The sequence below is a fragment of the Pundamilia nyererei genome, unplaced genomic scaffold, assembly GCF_000239375.1.
Source record: "Pundamilia nyererei isolate P.nyererei 1_Seehausen unplaced genomic scaffold, PunNye1.0 scaffold00244, whole genome shotgun sequence".
In the NCBI taxonomy this organism is placed as follows: domain Eukaryota; kingdom Metazoa; phylum Chordata; class Actinopteri; order Cichliformes; family Cichlidae; genus Pundamilia; species Pundamilia nyererei.
Genome location: NW_005187645.1, coordinates 695,711 through 716,883, shown reverse-complemented (window position 1 = coordinate 716,883; position 21,173 = coordinate 695,711). Strand labels below are relative to the sequence as shown.

General features: G+C 40.4%; 2 protein-coding genes across 4 annotated transcripts in view; one reads left to right on the top strand and one right to left on the bottom strand.

The window, feature by feature from the left end:
- Positions 1-4,013, bottom strand: part of iqcb1 (IQ motif containing B1) — a 9,863-nt gene extending 5,850 nt beyond the window's left edge. Inside the window, exons 1-6 of the mRNA XM_005749411.1 lie at positions 3,787-4,013; positions 1,479-1,615; positions 1,217-1,385; positions 1,015-1,132; positions 856-931; positions 669-768 (exon numbers count right to left, since the gene is read on the bottom strand). Coding sequence (XP_005749468.1) covers positions 669-768; positions 856-931; positions 1,015-1,132; positions 1,217-1,385; positions 1,479-1,602 — 587 coding nt within the window. The 5' untranslated portion in view covers positions 1,603-1,615; positions 3,787-4,013. The remainder of the gene's footprint in view (positions 1-668; positions 769-855; positions 932-1,014; positions 1,133-1,216; positions 1,386-1,478; positions 1,616-3,786) is intronic.
- A 2,513-nt stretch (positions 4,014-6,526) lies between these two features.
- LOC102210874 (kalirin-like) overlaps positions 6,527-21,173 on the top strand; it is a 57,617-nt gene continuing 42,970 nt past the window's right edge. For 2 of the 3 annotated variants that reach the window (XM_013914992.1, XM_013914991.1), the window contains exons 1-9: positions 6,527-6,582; positions 16,267-16,341; positions 16,453-16,567; positions 18,018-18,210; positions 19,057-19,280; positions 19,518-19,842; positions 20,500-20,622; positions 20,712-20,903; positions 21,015-21,146. In XM_013914992.1, the coding sequence (XP_013770446.1) occupies positions 6,528-6,582; positions 16,267-16,341; positions 16,453-16,567; positions 18,018-18,210; positions 19,057-19,280; positions 19,518-19,842; positions 20,500-20,622; positions 20,712-20,903; positions 21,015-21,146 (1,434 nt within the window). In that variant the 5' untranslated portion in view covers position 6,527. Of the gene's footprint in view, positions 6,583-11,602; positions 11,652-16,266; positions 16,342-16,452; positions 16,568-18,017; positions 18,211-19,056; positions 19,281-19,517; positions 19,843-20,499; positions 20,623-20,711; positions 20,904-21,014; positions 21,147-21,173 lie in introns of those variants that run through there. The other variant, XM_013914993.1, reaches the window with a different exon arrangement.

Here is a 21,173-nt window from a genome sequence, read left to right as displayed (position 1 = left end):
AGGATAAAGGACACTCTTTCGAGGATGCCAATGTTCACATTTTGGACAGAGAGGACAGATGGTTTGAAAGAGGAGTGAAAGAAGCCATCTATGTCCACTGTGAGCGACCATCTTTGAACAGAGGCGGGGGTTTACGACACCAACTGTCTGCCATCTATTATCCAGTTTTGAGATCCCTTCCCAGACGCCTTAACGCCCACTCACATCCTGGGCCATCTGATCTCAGGAATTCGCATGATAAGGTGCGGCCAGGTTTCACAATGAACTCACCCGAAACTCTGGCTGATTCGGACCCACACCCAGTTTCACACCTTGGCTCAGGCGATTAGAGGATCATCAGGGGGTCCTTTTGTCCCTCTGTGGGGGGAAGCTCCCACTAGGTTTATATCTGGGACTCTCCACCATTTGACCTTAGAACTGAAGAAGCTTCTCAAATGAGAGGTGAAACGTCTTCAAGTAACTTAAAGAAGTCCAGACGCTTTTCTTTGCAAGCTCCTTTGACTACGATGACCTGGATGACTGAGAACCTTCACAGACAAGCTCAGTAGTGACAACATTTTAATCTAAAGTTTTCAGATGCTTCTTTCTTACAGGTCAGTGATGTGACAGACGGGGTCCGTCTGAATAAACTTTATCGACACAGTCACAGACAGGAGGTGGTGTGTTACCTGTTGGCCGTGCAGGTTTGAATCCACATCTGGACACAGAGCAGAGACACAGTGACATCATCACACACCTGGATCTGCTCATAGTGGATGGAGCTGAGGACTAGACACACACAAACACAGTAAGGTTAAACACAGTTCCCGTGGGTCTTTTTAGTACTGAAAGCTGCAGGTTTAGTAGTCAACTGACCTTTCTCTGTGAGGTGAGTGTGAGCGGCGAGCAGCCAGCTGACAGAGTCCATCACCTTCCTGAGGAGAGACACATTCTGACACACACACACACAGAAAGATTTACATCCTCAATCTGACTGCAGCTCAGCTCAAACATCCACCAAATCAAGCTTCTCACCTCCGTTCGGTTCACCAGCTGAGCAGCCAATGACAGCAGAGCATCCACGACTGACGGCAGGAAGAGCCGATGAAAGGTCTCAGAGTGTGGGCCAGGCTCCACCCCCACACAGCAGGAGCTGCAGACAGACAGACAGGTGTGGGATCGCCATCCTCCTTCAAATAAATCCTCAGTTTAAAGTGAAGCTGTGATCTCAGGTTACCTGGTGAGGTGGGCCAGTGTAGCAGCGGCACTCAGGTCGCCCCACAGGCTGCTGGGATGCAGAGACAGAACACGGACGCAGTGGATCAGCACGCCGCTCAGATACAGCTGAGACTTCAGCCGAGTCAGCTCGCCACTGTTCACGTGGACAGCTGCCGAGTTCAGAGCATCTAACACAGGAAATGTAAGATAAAAAGAGTTGTACATGCTCTTATTCTGAAATTTTGTTTGACAGAGGAACTGACAGGAAGTGAGCCTCTCACTGTTTAAGCTATCATTCAGCAGTCTGAGTTTTTCCACCGGGGTCAGGTGTTCATTCTCCAGCTGCCCCTTCAGCTCCAACACCAGCTCATTCTCCTCTTCCTCGGGCTTCTTCTTCACCTCCATCACCTCCAACTTCCTGTAAACACAAAACAATAATTTCCAAAATATCTGATACAAAACATAAATACCATAATTTTGTTTTTAAAAAGAATGATAAATAATAAAAACATTAAAATAGCAATTTGATAGCATTTCAATTATATTTAAAAAAATACAGTAATTTTATTTGAAACATTAAGTCTGTATTAAATTTTTCAAAACATTAGATGTTAAATTAAGCTAAAAATAAAAGGGAGTTCTTTACCTTTTATTGCAGATAGAAATGGTAAAATAAACTATAACCGTTTAAAAGATTACAATCATTTCTGTTCATTTAAATTTGTTAGCATTTTTATTAACTCATATTTCATTTATATATACAGCACATTGAATTTGTCACTTTTTTGGGGGGAGGGGGCGCTCTAGCAGCTAAATTGATTAAAGTGATTACAGTTTTTTCTGAATGCTTAAACCCTAACTGTGATTCCTGTAGCACAATCTCTAAAACTATCCAGACTTATAGCAAAACCACTCACTGAGTTGGCAAAACTAAAAGCACAAAAACTGCTTTGCACTCAGTTTGCAATTTTGTAACACACACTTTGCAAAACTGTAGGCACAATTCACTGCACAACACTCAATTACCTAATTTCCAACACACTCCTAGCAAAAGTATACACATGTATGGCTATCATTAACACTAATTTGCCAACTGTCTGGCACACTTTCACATGTGAAAACTTTTTTAGATAATTAGTTCACTTTGCAATCAGCCTAAGCACTATAATACAGGTAAGCTGTGTGTGCGGAGTACAATGGAGGGAGCAGAAAGAGTGAGAAGTAGAGGAGGCCGAGGAAGAGGATGTGGAGGTGAAGAAGTAGGATGAAGAGGACGACAAGGACAAGGAGGAGCAAGAGGAAGACAAGGAGGGGGGAGAGGAAGATGAGAAGTGGGGAGAGGAAGGGTAGGAAGAGTAAGAAATAGAATTGCTGATGACATCAGAGCTACAATAGTGGACCATGTAATCAACCGTGGAATGACCCTGAGGTCAACGGGTCCAGCCTAACTCGAGCCGCTACACTGTAGCAAGTACCATAAGGACATCTTGAAATGAGAATCGGTTAGTACAGTCACAAAGATTTGTAGCACTGCCATATGCCAATGAGAAACACACCGATACCATTGATGTAAAAATACTGAAATTGTTACTTTACAGAATTGCTAGATGACCAGATGCTGGGGGCAGAGGAAGCATGTTCACTGCAGACCAAGTAACCCATATAGTCATTATGGCGATTGCAAATAATCCTAGACTTGGAAATAAACACTTGTGTTTGTTTTGATGTGTTTGAATAAACACCAGAACTTGAAGTTTGGATCCCTCTATGCTTATGGATCTATGACAGAAGTATGAGCTCAAACTGACATAGCCTACCTTGTGCACAGAGAAAGCAAAAGCCAGATGTGTTTTGTATTCATACCATCAGTGTGCAGTTGGCGCATTGTGTGCTTAGTAGATGATGGCTTGTGTGTACTGTTTGATACGGAAACACCATTTTTACGAAGGTGTGAAGAGTTAATCTAGCTGTGTTTGCTTTTGCAAGAGAACTACGATGTTTTGATGATTGGGTGACAGGTTTTCTTATTTGTGTGAAGAGTTTTGCAAAATTAGCCAATAGTTACAAAAAATGTGCTTAAGCAATCAGAAAAAACTGTAAAATAGAATTAAAACTTCTAATTACAAGAATTAACATACCTAAATCTTATACACCAAAAATAGTTTTTTAATATATTAGTTCAACTATTCCTAATGTGTTTAAATATTTCCAAACCGTTAAACCTTTTAAACGTTCCACAAATTACAAAATAATATTAAAAATGTTGACAGAAGCACTTGGGTTAAACTTTTAAGAGTTTAAAAAGTCCCAAAGTGTGAAAAAAATCTATTTAGGAGTTCATATAAAGGGTATAAATATTATAGTCTTAGAACGTCTCGAAATGACCCTCTTCGGTCTCTGTAGAGATAAAATTCATAATGCAGGAAATCAGTGCACTATAAAAAAAGTGCTCTCATTTCCATCTGAAATTCTGTGTGATGGTGCAACACGCTCTCAGGTAAAGTGGCTTTAAAGTACAGGTACACAAAGTAAAGCCCCGCTAAAGCTAATACAGACAGAAGTGTTTCCGGTGTGTCTGCAGAGCCTCACCTGACTCGTGTTTGTCGTCTCAGCTAACAGTTTGATACCACTGAGTGACTCAAGCGGTTACATTAGCCGTCTACATAGCACTTATGGTCACTCGCTGAGTTACAAACCTTCACTTAAAAACTCAAGAAACGGCGACTATTATCTAACGAGCTAGTTCTGTTAGCTGTTAGCACAGAGTAAGCAAACGACTCCTCTGTTACTACGGTAACATGACGTCATGACGCAGCGACGGCACACACCCCTCTGCAGTAAAGTTTCATTCAGGAAAAAAACAACTTTAATGAAAATCTTTATTTAAACGTTTAAACATGTTAAAATAACAAAAATATAAATAGAAAATTAAAGTGAAATTTTTTTTTCATGTCTTAAAAATAATTTTAAATATTGCAAGTGGCATTTGGTGAAATTAGTGAAATATTTTAACACAATTTATGTGTTGTAAAAATCAAGTAATCATCAAAAACTTCTGCTATACTTTCAAGATATATAATTATTAGTATTTTAATATATGTGAAAAAAAATATTATAATATAAGATATATAATTATAATATTGTGGAAAAAATAAAACACAGTTAAAAATACAAAAAATTCCATATTAAAAGATATCAACAAATTGAAAGAAAAAAATTAACTGTATAAGAATTAATGAGTCTAGTAATAAGGTTTAAAACAACTTTATTTTTAGAAAGTCTATTGTTATTTAATTCATTATAACTTATGTATATTTAATGCTGTTTAAAAATTTTTTTATTAAAATTATTAAATGAGTAGAAAAATATTAGAAGTGCATGAAATATATTCTAAAAATTTCACAAAGATGGTCAGATATTAAAATAAGAAAGTACTTGTGCAGCTTAATGAATAGAATAACAATTTATTTTCCGAGTAAAAGGAGATTAAAAATGTGAAACTAAACTGATTTAAAGGTGAAACCCTGTTGCTGTGATTACTCATTTATCCTGTTTGGTTTTAATCCCGCAGTTTGAGGTCAGTCTGCTGTTTGCTTCTCTCTCCTGCAGGTGGCGCTGCAGCTTTATTCATTCAGCTGTGTAGGTTCCTCTGCTGCTCAGCTTCACTTCAAACATATTATTGTACATTTCTTCGCACTTTATTTTCTCTTCATTTCTGAGGAGGTTTGCTATCTTTTCCCTTCAGACGTTTGCAGCTGTGTGTGACTTCTTTGCGTTTTCTGAGTCATGTGAAATAAATCTTTAACTTTCTGATTTGTTGGAGAACATCTCACAAGTGTGTTATTATCATTATTATAATTGCTTATGTTAATTCATTTATGATTTAACGATGTATTATTTGCACATTAATAAAGGGATTTCATTGCTAACAGCATTCAGTATGACAAGAATATAATCTAAAGAATGAAAACAGCAGAGCAGTACAGTGTTTAGCATTGTTGGCCCACATCAAGAAAGTTTTAGGTTTGAGTCCAGGACCGACTGTGTTTTGTCTGTGTGGAGTGTTGTCCCACTGTGGGTTCTCTCCAGGGTATATACCAGTTCTATGGCTGCTGAGAAAGGCTTCAGTCTCCCTTGGACCCTGAATTTATAAATAAGAATATGGATGGATAAAAAATATATGTTAATATAATATAAAATAATATATAAGAAAGTATATGATGGAAAACGTCTATAATATGAGAATAATACATAATCTAGAAAAATCTAGAAAATATTAAATATGCCTACAATAATAAATTGATATTAGCATATAATATATGTTTTAAAATTAAATTCTAATATAATTTTAAAAAGCGATAAAAGTTATACGATTAATTTAATGTAAACATAACGTAATTTAAAAAGTAATACACACAAAACAATATATATATTTTTAATTATGATATAAAAATTTTAACCTAAATCTAAAATAATCTGCAATAATAAAAAGTATCTAGAAAATATAAACAAGAAAAAACAATTAATCTAATACGACATATTATAAAGTGAAAATAAAAAAATTAATATAATTAAAAAATAAAAATGTGTGCTAAAATTATTATATATTTAAAATAATGTTAAAAATGATATGAAATACTCTAAATATAATAGAGTTTAAAATAAATATGTTAAATAAGAGGATAATATAATAAATATATTATAATTAATATAATTTAATATAATATAATAAAGTGGAGGCTGAGTAAGCCGATGGCGTCAGCCTCCGTCACGTTAACGGGAGCCGCGCTCGTAGTACCGACGGCAGCCTTAACGTTATAGTAACGGGGGGTGAGCAGGGGGTGGGGAGCGGTGCAGCAGATGCTGCAGCCCTCGTGCATAGCGCCCCCCTCCATCTCTCCGGTGCGCCTGCGTGCTGAGACACACACCGACACAGAACGTCCGTCCGCCTGGACCGACAGGAGGAGAGAGAGAGAGAGACTGAGGGGGGGATACCGGGGGCAGTAACGGTAACGGAGGCAGTAACGGTGACGTGATGTGATGCGATGCCGCGCGGGATCACGGTAACGTAAGAACAGCAGCAGCAAGAGGAGGAGGAAGAGGAGGAGGACAGTCGAGGCTGAGCCGGGGAGGATGCAGCAGTGATCGGTACCGGGAGGAGGGGAACACATCCGACCGAGCCTGCACCGACCCGATCTGATGTAAAGCAGCAGGGATGGACGGGTAGGCAGGGAGGAGGCGCGAGGAGCGGAGCGAGCGACGGTACATAACGGAGGAGAGAGCGCGAGGAGGAGGAGGGCGGCGGAGCAGCGCGAGGAGGAGGAGGGAGGATGAATCCGGTGGATGGAGGAGGAGAAGCGGGCCCGGACGGCCTGGCGACGGCAGGTAGGGTGTGTGTGTGTGTGTGTGTGAGTGAGTGTGTGTGAGAGAGAGAGCTGCTGTCGCCATGATGCCTCCACATCCGCCCATTGACTCAGTGTGTGTGTGCCCTATATGCTACATACCATGAATGTGTGTGTGTGTCAGCATCTCTGTCCTGTCGCTCAGATGTGTGTGTGTAGGGGGTCCCACCAAGGAGGATTATGGGAAGGCCTCCTTGCTTATTGAACATGTGTGTGATGTAATGTAGTGTGTGTGTATTTTATATTCTAACACTGAAACACTGTATCTAGAGGTGGAGGCAGCAGGAGCTGTGCAGGAGCCCCCGAAACCTCCAGCCCCCCCAACCGACCCCATGAACACACTGAGGTCTATATGTTGGAGGCAAGCTGCTCCTCCAGCTTGTTTTGATCTCTCTCTGTCTCTTTCTTTCTTTCTTTCTTTCTTTTTTTTTTTACAAAGTTTGCTCAAACAATCGTCAAACAATCGTCTTTCCAGGCAAATGCAGATAGAGCACCAAAAACTGCAGTTCCCCAAATGTCCACTGGAGGCAGGCTCCAGCAGTGAGTCAGTCCTCATAGACTCCCATGTTAAAATATCTACCTGTACAACAGAAATACACATGGTTGCAGCTGCTGTAGAGGCTTAAAGTTTGCATTGTGAGGGGTGTGGCCTCTTTGACTGACAGGCAGATGGCGACCCAGGCAGCCCAGCTCAGCAAAGCAGCTAAATGGAGTCCCCGAACAGGACATCTGGACCATGTTTGTGCTTTTGGCTGCTGTGCAATCAGGCTGTAAATTTTTATATAAACCTGCAGACAGAAAACATCGAAGGACATATTTGAGAGGCTCCAACCAGTGGTAACTACTACCAGCCCATCTGGGAATCTGGGAATAATCAGCTATTTTAGTGTATATATCTGGACATACAGTAAAACAGTGGCTGTTATCACCCAGCAGTCATAACAGTTATTATGACTGTTGGGTCACCTTTCACCCCTCCAACTTCCATCTCCTTAAGCTGGATAAGCTGTTAAAAACAAAAAAACCCAAATTTGACATAATATCACAGAAATTGGAGAATGTTCAACATCCACATTTAAGAAGCTGCTGCCTGAAAATGTTTAATTAAAAATGACACAAAAAATGATCCATCACTTAGCAAATGTAATGGATTTTCTGTCTTTCCTGAAGCTTTTCTGAGATGAACGTGGGATTGTTTCTTATTTATTTTAATGATCAGGACTGCAGCTAATTATTTTCCCCGCTGATCAATCCGCTGATGATTTCCTCTTCGGCTGTGTGAGGTGGCTGAGAAAAAGCAAAAAGGGAAAAAGGAGAAGCAGCGAATCCTCGTACTACAGAGGATGAAAATGTGCTTGATCTAAATAAAGCTGCAGTAGAGGGACGAGTTAACATGAAAAGGAAATACTTGAAGTACAAGTACCACAAATCTGCACTACAGCACGGTGTCCATCTGAACTATGTATAGTAGGTGGATGGGTTTAATACAGCACATATTAGTCTTAATTTTTCTTAATATAATGAAAAAGTGATATTAAGGCAAATGAAGCCCGGAAGACTTATTGTCATTTTGAAAGATTTACTGCTTTTCTCTGCAACTGGTTTGGTTTCTTGTTGCTTTATGGGCTAAATAATGAAATAAAACCAGAGTTAACAGATTCATTTATAGTGAAACCAGACATTAAGTTCTCTAGTGTCATCTTTTAGGGTTTTGGGGGGTATAATTGGTGAATTGGTTGTGCTTCCTAAAAATGGTCCACCAGTTAAAGCTGGTTACGATAGTGTAATGTCCTGCTGTGATATGACCCTTTGATTGTCTGTGATTGACTGGTGCTTTTGATATCCCAAATCCATCTGATAACTTCTGTCAGGATTGGTCTGAAGATCATCTGTGCCAAATTTAGTGCCAGCTGGAAAAAAAAATTGTGGCCTCAGGAAAAGTTTGAACTTTTTCTTTGAACTCACCTTGATCTAAGGAATTCAGCATACCCCATGACGAAAATGGATAGATGATTCAGAAGTTACTTGTCTAAACACACCTCCAGCTTTAATCCTAGAGATCGGCTAAAGACCCAATAAACACTGGTCATTAGAGAACTAGTTGGTGGTTGCTGGCAGTTGGTTAGTTGCAAAGCGGTATATGGTGGTGCATCAAAAACCTTTTTGTGATTGTTTTAGGTGCTCTAAGATTACTGCAGTTGCCCATTGTTTGTCATTGAACACCATCTTGTTTGCAAACACTTGCCAACTACTTGCCAAGAAGCACTGAAGCTGTGAAATGTTTGACTGTGATTGAGAATGTTCACCTTTTTGAAACATATTGGTTGCGACAGTAAGACTTTTACTTTGAAGATACGATTTGTACTTCACTTTGTACAGTTTTAAAAGCACTCAGAGAGTAAATGGTGAGTTTTTGCAGACAAGTCAGTGTTTTCCATGCAAATTGTAGGCCACCATCTCAATCTATTAGCGACCAAATCAATCACAATCAGTGTTTTTAGTGTAGCACTGTATACCTTTTGAGAGGTACCGTAAACCAACAACCACTTGCCCACCAGTGATGGAATAAACTCTGTGTTTATCGACTGGTCTCTATTTTTCTGAGTAGGTACTAGTGGATAAAGGCTACACATGGCTGTCTGACTGAGGCTTATACGCCAAAATTTAGCACGCTTTACGTCTCTACAAACATTTCTGTGAGCTGGCGCCGTAGATTTTGTTTAATTCTTCAGAGGACTTAACCTTGGCGGAGGTAATTTCAGAATGTGTACTGAATAATGAAAGTAATCAGAAGCTTTTTTTGATGATCAGTTAATCAGCTTCTCATATTTGAACATACAACTATTTTCATGACCTTGGCAGAGGTAATTAGGAGCTGCATAATGACACTTAAAAAAAAAAATTAATAAAAGCTTCTTGGATATACTTGCAGCTTTCCTTTATTGAATCTCAGACTGTTGGTCTGAGAAAACAGGACATCACAGTGAACTTGAAAAAAATATTTTCTAAACGTTTACTTACCGAAAGATTGAAAAGATAGTTGAAAAACCAATCCGAAGATTATTTAATATAGTGAAATGCGACCTTAGTCTACAGTTCACAAACTGTGGTATGATATGACTATGAATAAGCATAATAAAGCCTAAGGCTAGTGGACCAAACAGCCTTATTAGCTTCACAAATTTCACTGCTGCCCTTCAGTAGTGGTTGGGATTCATTTTGGTGAATCAAACATAGCATAGTAAGAGCCAAATATTGTTCAGCTACAAGAGTGAAACTTGTTTCTTCACGAAATCTCTTCAAAAGAGCAAAATTAGGCCAGCAAGGAATCTAGGAAGAAGTAGAATTCCTGAAATCAGTGCCTCAAAGGAATAAAACATATAATAATTTCTAATGGCAGCTAATGATAATAAACACAACCAATAAAACTAGAAACCAGAAGAAAATAAAACAGAACTGCAAAAAGTGGCTGTTGCACAGAGGCATGCATTAACCAAGCAGACCATCCATGAGACAAACCAGACTGTGTTTTTAGAACCACACAAATGTCAAAAGGCATTAAAGGCTTTGTTGTTCCAATTAAATATGCTGGGATGTACAGAATATAAGGAACACTGAGGAGGCTTTACAAGGATATAGCTCGACAACCTTGCTAATGTTTTGCTGATAGTAGCAAGAAAATCTATGTGAAGATGTAAAGAGCAGCACCAGTCAGATATGGTTCAGGACATGTGCTCAGCAGGCAAACTGACCTGAATTTTGAGGGTTATGGGAAACATTTCTGACAGAAAGCAGAATTAGAAATTTCTTCTGATTTCTTCCGTTGCATATTAAAAACCTAAAAATAAAGTGTTGGATAAATAAAAAAATAAAATAACCCAGCCATGGGTTAAAATGACTACAAACCTAACATATGGATATAGGAAAAGCTGGATTACCAGCAGGGAAAAGTGGGACACAGCCCCACGGGTCCCCAAAGGGACCTGTGGTGTCTGTTTGGCAAGCTCCCTGTGGTAATTTAAATATTTGCCACAGCTGTAGCTCAGTGGTTTAGAGCAGGTTGGCCATCGTTCACAGGGTTGGTTGCTCAGTCCCAGCAGCCTCTTCATGTTTTGGACAAAAGCGCTGCTAAATGGATGTGATGTACTTATCTTTTCTGCTAGACTGTTATCAGGCAATTGACCATGAAGGAAAACTGCATCTCATCAGCGTCATTATGAATTACAGCATCTCTGCTTTCAGTTACATACAAACAATCCAGATGATCTTTAATGATCTCAGGGCTCTTTATCAGTTGATTTTATGCTTTTACGCTGTGTTCAGTCACACATTATCACATTTTAACTGGCAAGCAACCAATGTGGGGCTGTGTCGTGTTCCAGGAAGGTTATAGCTATAAGACAAAGTAGGAATAATAATAATAACTTGCAGAAGTCAAATAGTTTACAGTAACAAGAAATCAGCTAAATGGTGTTTGAGTAGAACAAGTGTAGGTTTAAATGTACAGTAATCAGCTGCTGTGAACATTATGGAAGAAGATATTTTAGCAAAACCACTGACAGGACTGTCAGTAACAGCAAGTTACACAATGCAACTAATGGAAAGTAGAAACACTGAGACTAAAAGAATTTCATTATTTCACAGAGGAGCATGAAGCAGTATACAGACTTTTAATGTGAAGTATTTGACACATTTTTATTGTAAAGCATCTTACAGACTTTTATTGTGAAGCAGCTGACAGACCTTTATTGTAAAGTCTTTGACAGATTTGGATTGTGAAACAGCTGGGAGACTTTTATTGTGAAGTATTTGACAGATTTTTATTGTGAAGCAGCGGAAAGACTTACTTTAAAGTACTTGATTAATTTTGATTGTGAAACAGCTGACAGATTTTTTTGTAAAGCATCTTACAGACTTTTATTGTGAAGAAGCTGACAGACTTTTATTGTGAAGTATTTGGCAGACTTTTATTGTGGAGCAGCTGATGGTTAAACTGTAAAGCAGTTTGTGTGATTTTTCTGTGAATGAAGCTGCATTCACGATGGAACGGCTGTGAGTAACACTGTTTGTAGCTCTTTCTCAGATCAGGCTATATGTCAGTGTAGTTCATTTTGGGCAACATAAAAACTGGATGTCTCGAGGCTGTTTTTACAAGCAGAGAAATGGCACCAAGGTCACTCAGAAAAAGAAAGTAATGTTGTATTTTTGGCCTCGGACTGCGATGTCTTCAAATCCACGAGGCTGACATTTTAGAGATTCAGAGGACACTGCGGGGAAATATATTCATTAGTTTTTGTTGTGTAATCAGTGTGATGAGTCCTGACAGACTGACAGCAAGTTCCTCTGAAGGCTTTTCATGTGCTCTGCACAGCCGCTATTTTCAGCTTGTGACTGACTCAGAGAGTGAGTGTTTTATTGGTGTCAGACAGCTTTATCAGAGTGGAAATCCCTCCTCCAAATCTCGATGGTGTCACCTTGATTGACAACCGATCGAGGATCAATCAGATGTGGCGGAACGTGCCAGGTTCAGTTGTATTTACACTCGAACAGACCTCAAACACCCACCAGCGACTCATTAGCGTCTGCAGGCTGTTAGCTTCTGCTCTCAGAGCTGCCATATATTAACAACAGGTCCACCCACTCCAACATATTCATCATCTTTTTTTTCAAATTCGGCTAATTCACGACAAACAGCAGCAAGTGAAGAGCAGGAGTGTGGAGTTTAACTCGGTAGCGATAAAGAACTGGCGGCTCTCAGTGTTCTTATTGATGATTTATCACAGAAATAAAACCCATCAGTTGCAGCACATTGGGAAGCTCATCTCAGGCTAAAGAAATCAGAGCAGGAACTGGAGTTTAGGTTTTTTTAATGGGATGCAACTAAATTCAAATTGAATGATTTTGCATTTTAATTTAAACATTGGACACTGATTCCCAAATGTATTTGATCCACAGCTTGAAGCCCACCACTGCAACTAACCATGATTTTCAGCGTAGATTAATTTACTAATCGACTGATTGATTAACCATACAGAGATTCTCACAGAGCTCAAAATCACATCAACAAATATCTGCTTTCTGAGTTTAACACTCAAAAGTAATTTGCTATCATGTCAGCTGAGGAACAGTGGCCAGTTCTCCTGTATGGGAAGCACAAACTATGAAATCTTTGAAAAACTACTTATCAGAATGTTAAACTAGATGCTGATTGATTTTCTGTCCATTAGCTGGTTCCAGTAATCATTAACCAAGCGTAATTGCTGCAGATCTATTGAAGGCTGAAGTCTTTTGTACCCAACATCAGCTGAGACAGTCTCAAGCCCACCACTGCCCTCTGTAGGATACAGTGGATATAGTCAATTAATGTTTAAATGGACTTTTATATCTTATTTTATTATTCAATAGGTGGGGTTTCCTTAAAATATTAATACTATTGATTGATTCAGTGAAGATGGCTCACCACCGCTTGCTTTTACTGAGCTGCAACTATACCCCTGATCTCAATCTCAAGTTTCTTTCTTGAGCAAATGACCTTTAGCTACTTTGACCAAAGAACAGTGGAAAGTTGTCTTCATAGCGCATTATAGCCTTTGATGTCCGGTCCAATCCATTCTAAGTCTCAGATGAGAGCAAACACCTACTTGAAAGACTGATTGTTAGCCTGGACACCAGGCAGCTTTGTTTTAGCATGTTGCTTGTTTAGGTTCTTCGTTTTTGCCGGATCATGAAGTGCAGACCATTTTCTTGTAGAGATGTAAGTAAAGATGATGGTTTGTGTTAACTATTCTAGTTTGCTTTGGTAACCTTGCACGTTGAACAGTTACACTGCAGAGGTACAATGTGGCACCAAGGGCTCCTGACTGAAGGTGAGAAGCTAGCCCTTATTATACTCTGTCGAGAACACGGACAGCTGGAGATGCCACAGTTGAGTAGTCATTCCTGTTATATTTCTTTTGAAGTCCACTTGAAGTCTGCTGCCTGGGGCACAAGCATAGTCGGTGCATAGTAATTCAAAGTCTCTGCAGATGAGTTTGTACAGTCACAAAAACTGGCAGGCATGTGGGCGTCCACATGGACCCTCCCACTCAGCATCTAATTATAAAATTTACAGTTACTCAGACCCAAGCAGAACCTAGCATTCTTTCAAATATGGAGAAAACAATCAAGTTCTTTTGACTTTCTATTATAAGACTCGACTTATGGAACAGAAGAAGTCTGGGTATTTTGCCACATGGGAAAAGGATTAAAACAGTGTAGCTCAGCAGTCATCTGAAAGCAGCAAGGCTGAGTTTAATCACCAAGAGAAACAGTTATTCTAAACCCAATTGTCATTAAACATGCATCTTCCCATTTCCAAAAGACAGTTAGTAAAGTCTTCAGTAATTCACTGCAAGTCTACAAATTACTCCTGCAGGGTCTAAGCACTGGGAAATTTTATATTTTCCAAGATGTTTTTCTTCATGGTTATTCACATATAAAAAGAGTCTTAAAGGGATTGTTTAATGATAAAGCAAGACTTTAAGTACTTGAACTAAAGGAAACTGTAACTTGTTTTTAGATTCATCAAAATATTTCATTTCTCATCCAAGTGTTTTGTTTTTGTTTTTTTCAGCTCTAACAGCTGGTGAGGAATCCCAGGTATAATTAACTGATAAGCAGTTAATTAACATCACAAAAATTAAATCAACGCTGGACCCAGTAAAGCAGCCCTATGCCTCACCACACATTCAAGTACAAAGTAATAAAAAAAAAGAATTGAAAAGAAAAAAAAACAGTAGAACAGTAGTGGAGTTGTGACCCTGGAGGTGGTCCTAATAACCGTTCACCCACCCTGTCTTGAGCTTAGTTGTTTAATAAATATATGAGCAAAGTTGTGAAGCAAAGTATATAGGTAATTAGGGACTTTTCTAATCCCACTAGAGCTTAAATACCTAGGACTCGCTGTGAGCCTTTCGAACTGAAGAAGCCCTCTGAATGAGAATCAAGAATCAAAAACATGTCTAGTTGCTGTCAACTCAAGAGCATAAGACTTCCATGACCTGGATGACCAAAAACCTACACAGGCCATGTAGGGCTCATGGATGCAAACATGGAAATCAGCAGATATACTACAGGTACCCCGCACCGTTAGGTGAAGATTAGGGAGTTCTAACCATAAAGGAAAAGAAAGGAGGCACAGTGCTGTTGATGTTTGTCCTTCCTTTGGTAAAAAATAGCTGTTGGTGAAAGCTAAAATGAAGAGGCCTGCTTACAGATTCATTGACCAAATCAGGGTATTTTTCCACATGGGGACCGGATGCAAAACAGTGCAGCTCATTAGTCATCTGAAGGTAGAACACAGTTTGACTTCTGTTATTGTTGTTGGTTGATTTTTTTGCAGAAAATATTGAAAATGAACTCCATAATTTGGATGGTTTATTTTTGTAACAGCCTATGGTTTAAATCACATTTAGTCTTCAGTCATTCCCATAGTCTTTTGGGGCTTTTCTACTTTCTGTTTGAAGTAAATATTCTTATCACGGTGAATTTATGTGTAGGTTATTTGGGTTATTATCACACATGGGTGTGGCCTGACTAAAACCCTTGATGGATTATCAGGGGTCTGAAGCTGATTAGTTAATAAGTCAGTCTGGGTCAGTCTGACAGACACGGATGGAGAAGGAGAAATAGGGTGCTGCAAGCAGGGAGCTTAAGTTGGAGAAGTGTTTCTCTTCTCCTTCCTGTTTTTAGGTTTTCTCTCTGAGGGTTATTGCTGCTCGTTGAGCTGCTAATGTGAGACGTTTAATGCCTTCATTGTGTGTGTGTGTGTGTGTGTGTGTGTGTGTGTGTGTGTGTGTGTGTGTGTGTGTGTGTGTGTGTGTGTGTGTGTTGGATTAGCTTTCTCCCCGCTGTGGAGGATGATCTGACGCACATGGGAGGCCGTCTGCAACACACACTTATGTTTGTACTCCTAGCTTTGTGGGGACCGCCAATGACAAAATGTGTTTTCAGGCACCTAAACCATGACAAACCTAAACCTGATCAAATGTTAAAAGCACATCTCAACCCCTGAAAACAGACCTTTGTGGGTTTTTTCAGAGATAATGTCCTCACAGGGTCTTAAATTCAGCACAGTCCTCACAAATATAGGCATACAAGTACACAAAGACATGCTCCCTGAGCTGCAGGAGCTTTTTAATTGAAATGTCTGTCAGCTCCTCATGCTGAAGCCTGATTTTGGTAGATGAGAGGAAGTAGTTTGATGTTTCCTTGTCCTTTATTTCCTAACTTTCAGCCTGTAGGTGTTTTTCACCACACTGGTCCCACTCAAATATCTTGAGCTGGAACGATAAGTCAGTGTGGAGTTTTTGACCACTGTTAGTAATATTTTTACATGACGGCATCCCAGTGTGGTCGGTAGTGTGGGTGACACAGTATTCATGCCAGTTTCACAATGCCCCACTGATAGAAAGTTGGTGGTGAAGTGAAGAAAGCTGCTGAAAATAATGTGATTAGAAATATTTCAACAATAGACATGTTGGCCAATCAGAAAAAAAGTAGGCCGTTGATAAAGGGGGCTTGAAGAGTGTTTGTGTTTCACCTTTGATTTGGGGTTCCTATGGTGGTAGATCTCTAGCTGGACTAGACAAAAGCCAGCAGCTCAAGATTTCCTCTATCTGTCTTTCAGGTTCTGGTAAAGCCGAGTGTGTCCGGGCAGTCGATGTCCTGACGGTGCTCAGAGAGAAAGTGGCCTTCGTATCGGGTAAAAACAAACAAGCAAAGAAAATAGAAAAACACTAATACTGCTGCAGGTTTTATCCCAGCTTGGTCTTCATGTAACTTAGTTTGAGTAACTGCTCTATGTGTTTTCCAGGTGGACGGGACAAACGAGGTGGACCAATCCTGACCTTCCCTGCGAGGACCAATCATGATCGAATAAAACAGGAGGACCTCAGTCGGCTGGTCACTTACCTGTCCACGATACCCAGGTAGAGCTGTTTTGCAGAGCTTACCTAGATATTAGTTAGCCTGGGGTACGATATATACTTTGTCAAAATGTTATGAATAGACACAGTTTTGTGAATTGGGATTGTTAATTTTACCATTATAGATCATAAAAACACTGATTTCTGTAATGACTCACTGCCTTCACTGTTTTGAAGGCCAAAAGGCTCTTAGGGGCTTAAGCAAGTGTTGGCTGCTTTCAGTCTTGTAGAAAAACCCTTTTATGTCAACATAGTCAACTAAAGGTCATCTACAGGTTACAATTACTGTGGAGTAACACAAGGTTCCATTTTAGGTGCTATTTTATTTTGTATTTATAAGTTTCTATTCAGCTAAATTTCATTGCTATGTAGACAACACACAGGTGAACTGTGCAAAAGCCTAGCTGTAGTTTAAAGCTGCTGGATGATACAAAGTTTTCTTTAGCTGAATAATTGAAAATCAGATAGTTCAGTCTTATTGTTTAATCCTACAAACTGTAGTACTCAAATGAAAGTTTCTTTGAAACCATGTTTACAAATACCAGAAATTTACGAGCTCGGTTTGACCCGACCCACGGTTGTCGAATTAAGACCTGTTTTCAAAATTAAACTAAGGCTTTTAAATCCACACCTGGAAAAACACATCCAAGCCTTTATAGTGTTACAGGCTTGACCGTGGCAGTTCTGTCCTCTCTAGTTTGAAATGCAGCAGCTTGGCATGTACTAGCAGATGGCATCACGTCTCCTGGATCCTGGCTTCTCTCTTGTCTTCCCACATGTTATAGATTTGATTTCAAGATTTTCCTCATCACTTTTAAAGCATGTCTAGCCCCGAGCCTTATAGCAGAAACGCTGAGACTAAATGAGCCAGCTTGTGGCCTGATAGCCTCGGGTGGGTCCTTTTAAAATTGTGCTTTTGCAGGACCCCTCCACCTAGAATGGCCTCACAGAAACAGTCAACGACTTTGATTTGCTTAAAACTTTTATAGAGTTGGTTTTTGTCATTGAAAATGATATTGTCTTTTATGTCCCTTGTCTGGTTGTCATCTTTCAGATGTGCTGTTTATTACATATGTTCCCTCAGTCGTCACTGGCGTTTGTTTATGCTCCTTTTCTTTTTGTTTGAGTATTTTGTTTTTTGATTGTTTGTTGAAGCACTGTGTAAAACCTTTTGTATTTTGTATTTTTTTAAATTTTAATGCACTATCAGGAAAAAATCCAGTAAAATGCCAAAAAATAACAGTGTAAATTCCTGTTCAGGAAATTCCAGTTATCAAGTCATATCCTCAAATAGTATTTAGCATCTTTGACTTAAGCTATCTTTAAAGAAATGTCTTAACCAGCCAAGACTTGGAGGAGCTACTACTACTAACTAACATGGGTCAAATCTTTGTAGAAAAAATAGTACCTGGATCGTATTACCAGCTTTTGCATCTGTGTGTCTTTCTGTCAGTGAGGATGTGCGTGCTCGTGGCTTCACCGTGGTGGTGGACATGCGCGGCAGTAAGTGGGACAGTGTGAAGCCAGTACTGCGAACGCTGCAGGAGTCATTTTCCTCCAACATCCACACAGCGCTGCTCATCAAACCTGACACCTTCTGGCAGAAACACAAGACCAACCTGGGCAGTGCCAAGCTCAGCTTCGAGGTGCGTTACTGCACAGTGAAGATCAGCTGTCATTACCTTAAGTGCCAGTTCTCCTGCTGATGCCACCTGAAGCGCTTCTACAGGCAGTACTGTTAAACTGAGTGCACTGACTTTTAAATGAAGTATTACTACAGCTAAGAAGAGTACTGCTCCACTGACTACTGTGCCCAAGTGAAAAACCACTAATGTTAGATGTTCTTCTAAAATTACCCCTTTATCACATACTAACACTACACCTAAATGAAGTGCTCATGTTACAGAAGTTACTGCTACTACTTACAACCTGTGTGTACTATAAGATAAGATAAGATTACCTTTATCAGTCCCACACGTGGGAAATTTTTTTTGTCACAGCAGGAAGTGGACAGTGCAAAAGTTATATAGCAAAAATTTGAAAATAATAAGAATAAAATACTGTACACAACTGTACAGAATAGAATAAAATAAAATACTATATACCGTTGAATAAATAGAATAAAATATACAATAGCATAAAAATAGAATACAAATGCTTTATACAACTGAGTAAAAATACAACTTTGTCAGAAAAAGAGTATTGCACTTAGTGTTATTGCACACGTGTGGATGTGTGTGTTTGATCAGTTGGAGTCTTTGTTGTGGAGTCTAGCAGCAGTGGGGAGGAAAGACCTGTGAAATCTCTCCGTCCCACACCGTGGGTGCCGCAGCCACTGAAGGAGCTGCTCAGTGCTGTCAGACTCTCCTGCATGGGGTGGGAGATGTTGTCCATCAGGGATGACAGCTTAGCCACCGTTCTCCTGTCTATAGTACAACTACTCAGTTCTTGACATTCCCCTGCAGTATGCAGTAACCTGTTTCTGTCTCCAGACAAGCCTGGTGTCCGTGGAGGGTCTGTCCCGGCTTGTCGACCCCTCCCAGTTGACCTCTGACCTCGGCGGCTCATTGGAGTATGACCATGTAGAGTGGACTGAGCTACGCCTGGGCCTGGAGGAGTTCTCAGGGGCCGCCACACAGCTGCTGGCCCAGCTGGAACAGCTAGAGGCCGGACTGAACCGCATACCAGAGCCGCAGGATGTTGATGAGGCCCGCAAGTGAGTGTTTTTTTTTCTCTCGTGTTTACCATATAATCTTAACCGCTTACCTACAAAATTACACACAATTCCAGTGAGATTTCATGAATCTTCCGAGTGCGCGCACAGGCAAAGAAAGCACCCGTTAGATTTTGGTGTGGATCTGGAACACTTCCTTTAAAACTGCAAACCTTCTTGGCAAATTAGCTCTTTCAAAGGTCATTAAAGCCAAGTCTCCCTCCATGTTTCTCTCTCTAGACTTCTTGAGGAACATGGTCGTCTCCGTAATACTATTGCCACAGCACCAGTTGATGCACTTGACCGAGAAGGCCGGTGTTTACTCCAACGTATGCGCCTTGGCCCTTCACACGGTGACACCTCTAATGAAGGTGGTGGGGGTGGCGGCAGCCATGGCAGCTGGCTCTCAGGTGGGGCGGACTTCCAGAGCGTGGCTCCAAAGGTTTCGTCCCTGCTGGACCGACTGCAGGCGGCTCGCACCCACCTCCTGCAGAGCTGGAGTGACAAGAAGCTGCACCTGGACCAGGCGCTGCAGCTACACCTCTTTGAGCAGGACGCCACCAAGGTGAGGTTTATGTTGTGATAAGCAAGTATGAAACCTAACGGGTTGGAAGCAGAATGAAAAAAAAAATGTGTTTGCTCTGTTAATGTACGTGCTGTCACATTTCTCGAAAGACTGACTTAAGTTCTGGGGGGTTCTCCCATGTGTCGACAAACATCATGTTTGTTTTCATGAGAACAAAGCTGCAAATCACAGTTGACAGGTTGCAAATTAGGTGACATGTGTTTCAGGCAGGAGAAGATGTCAGCCCTTAGAGTAAAGTACAAAAATGAATAAAGATTTTATAACGATCCTTCTCGCAGAGTTAATGTCTGTTGAGCCTCTGGATGGTAACACTGGAAATGGTTTTTTGAGCTACTTTTGCATTGCCTAACCTCGCTTTTTCACACATTGTTTGGCATCCTTTACATTAAGTTTGTAATGAGTTTCATGGTGCTTAAATTAAATGCAATAACTTTTGCACCAAGTTTGCCATCTTTTATGATGCTCTGCATTTCATTGTATTATGTATTGTGTCCATCAAATTTAAGTTTTCAATCTCTCACTTTCAGTTTGATGTCCCTTACATTAACGCTTCTTAATCTTTTGTTTTATTCACATCAACCTTAGCATCCTGAACAGATAGCTGGATGCTAACCTTTCTGTCTCCCTCTGTCTTAGATGTCCGAGTGGATCGGTCACAGTAAAGAGCTGTTCATGCAGAGCCTGGTGGAGGTCGGTCAGAACCACCAGCACGCTGTAGACCTCCAGACACAACACCAGCACTTCACCGCCAACTGCATGGTCAGTCAGCGAGTGCACATGTATTTGTGTGTGTGTTTATGTACAGAGTGATTTTAATGAGCTGAATCAACATGTTTGTGTTTGTGCAGAATGGCAGCGTGAACGTGGACAGTGTTGTCACTGTGGCGGCGAGGCTCGCAGAGGCTGGTCATTATGGTGCAGAACGGATCGCCATGGTTTCGTCAAAATTACAGGAAGACTGGAAGTCCCTGACCACGGCACTGGAAGAGCGCAGCAACACGCTCGCCATGGCAACCGGCTTCCACCAGGGGGCAGAACAGGTGACCCATATTGATTTATATTACCATACTTGTCTCCTCTTATATGACACTGCAACAGTCAGGTGATGTTCTCATGTCAAAAAACCTACTTGTCTGTCTCTCCCTGTTTAGTTCCTGCATCGGGTGGAGGGCTGGGTTCAAGTGTGCTCTGAAGGGTCACTGCCATCGGCGACAGCAGAGCTGGAAGCTGCTGTAAAAAAACACCAGGAGCTCAATGAAGAGATCTCTGCAAACTACACACAGGTACAGTGGGGCAAAAAAGTATTTAGT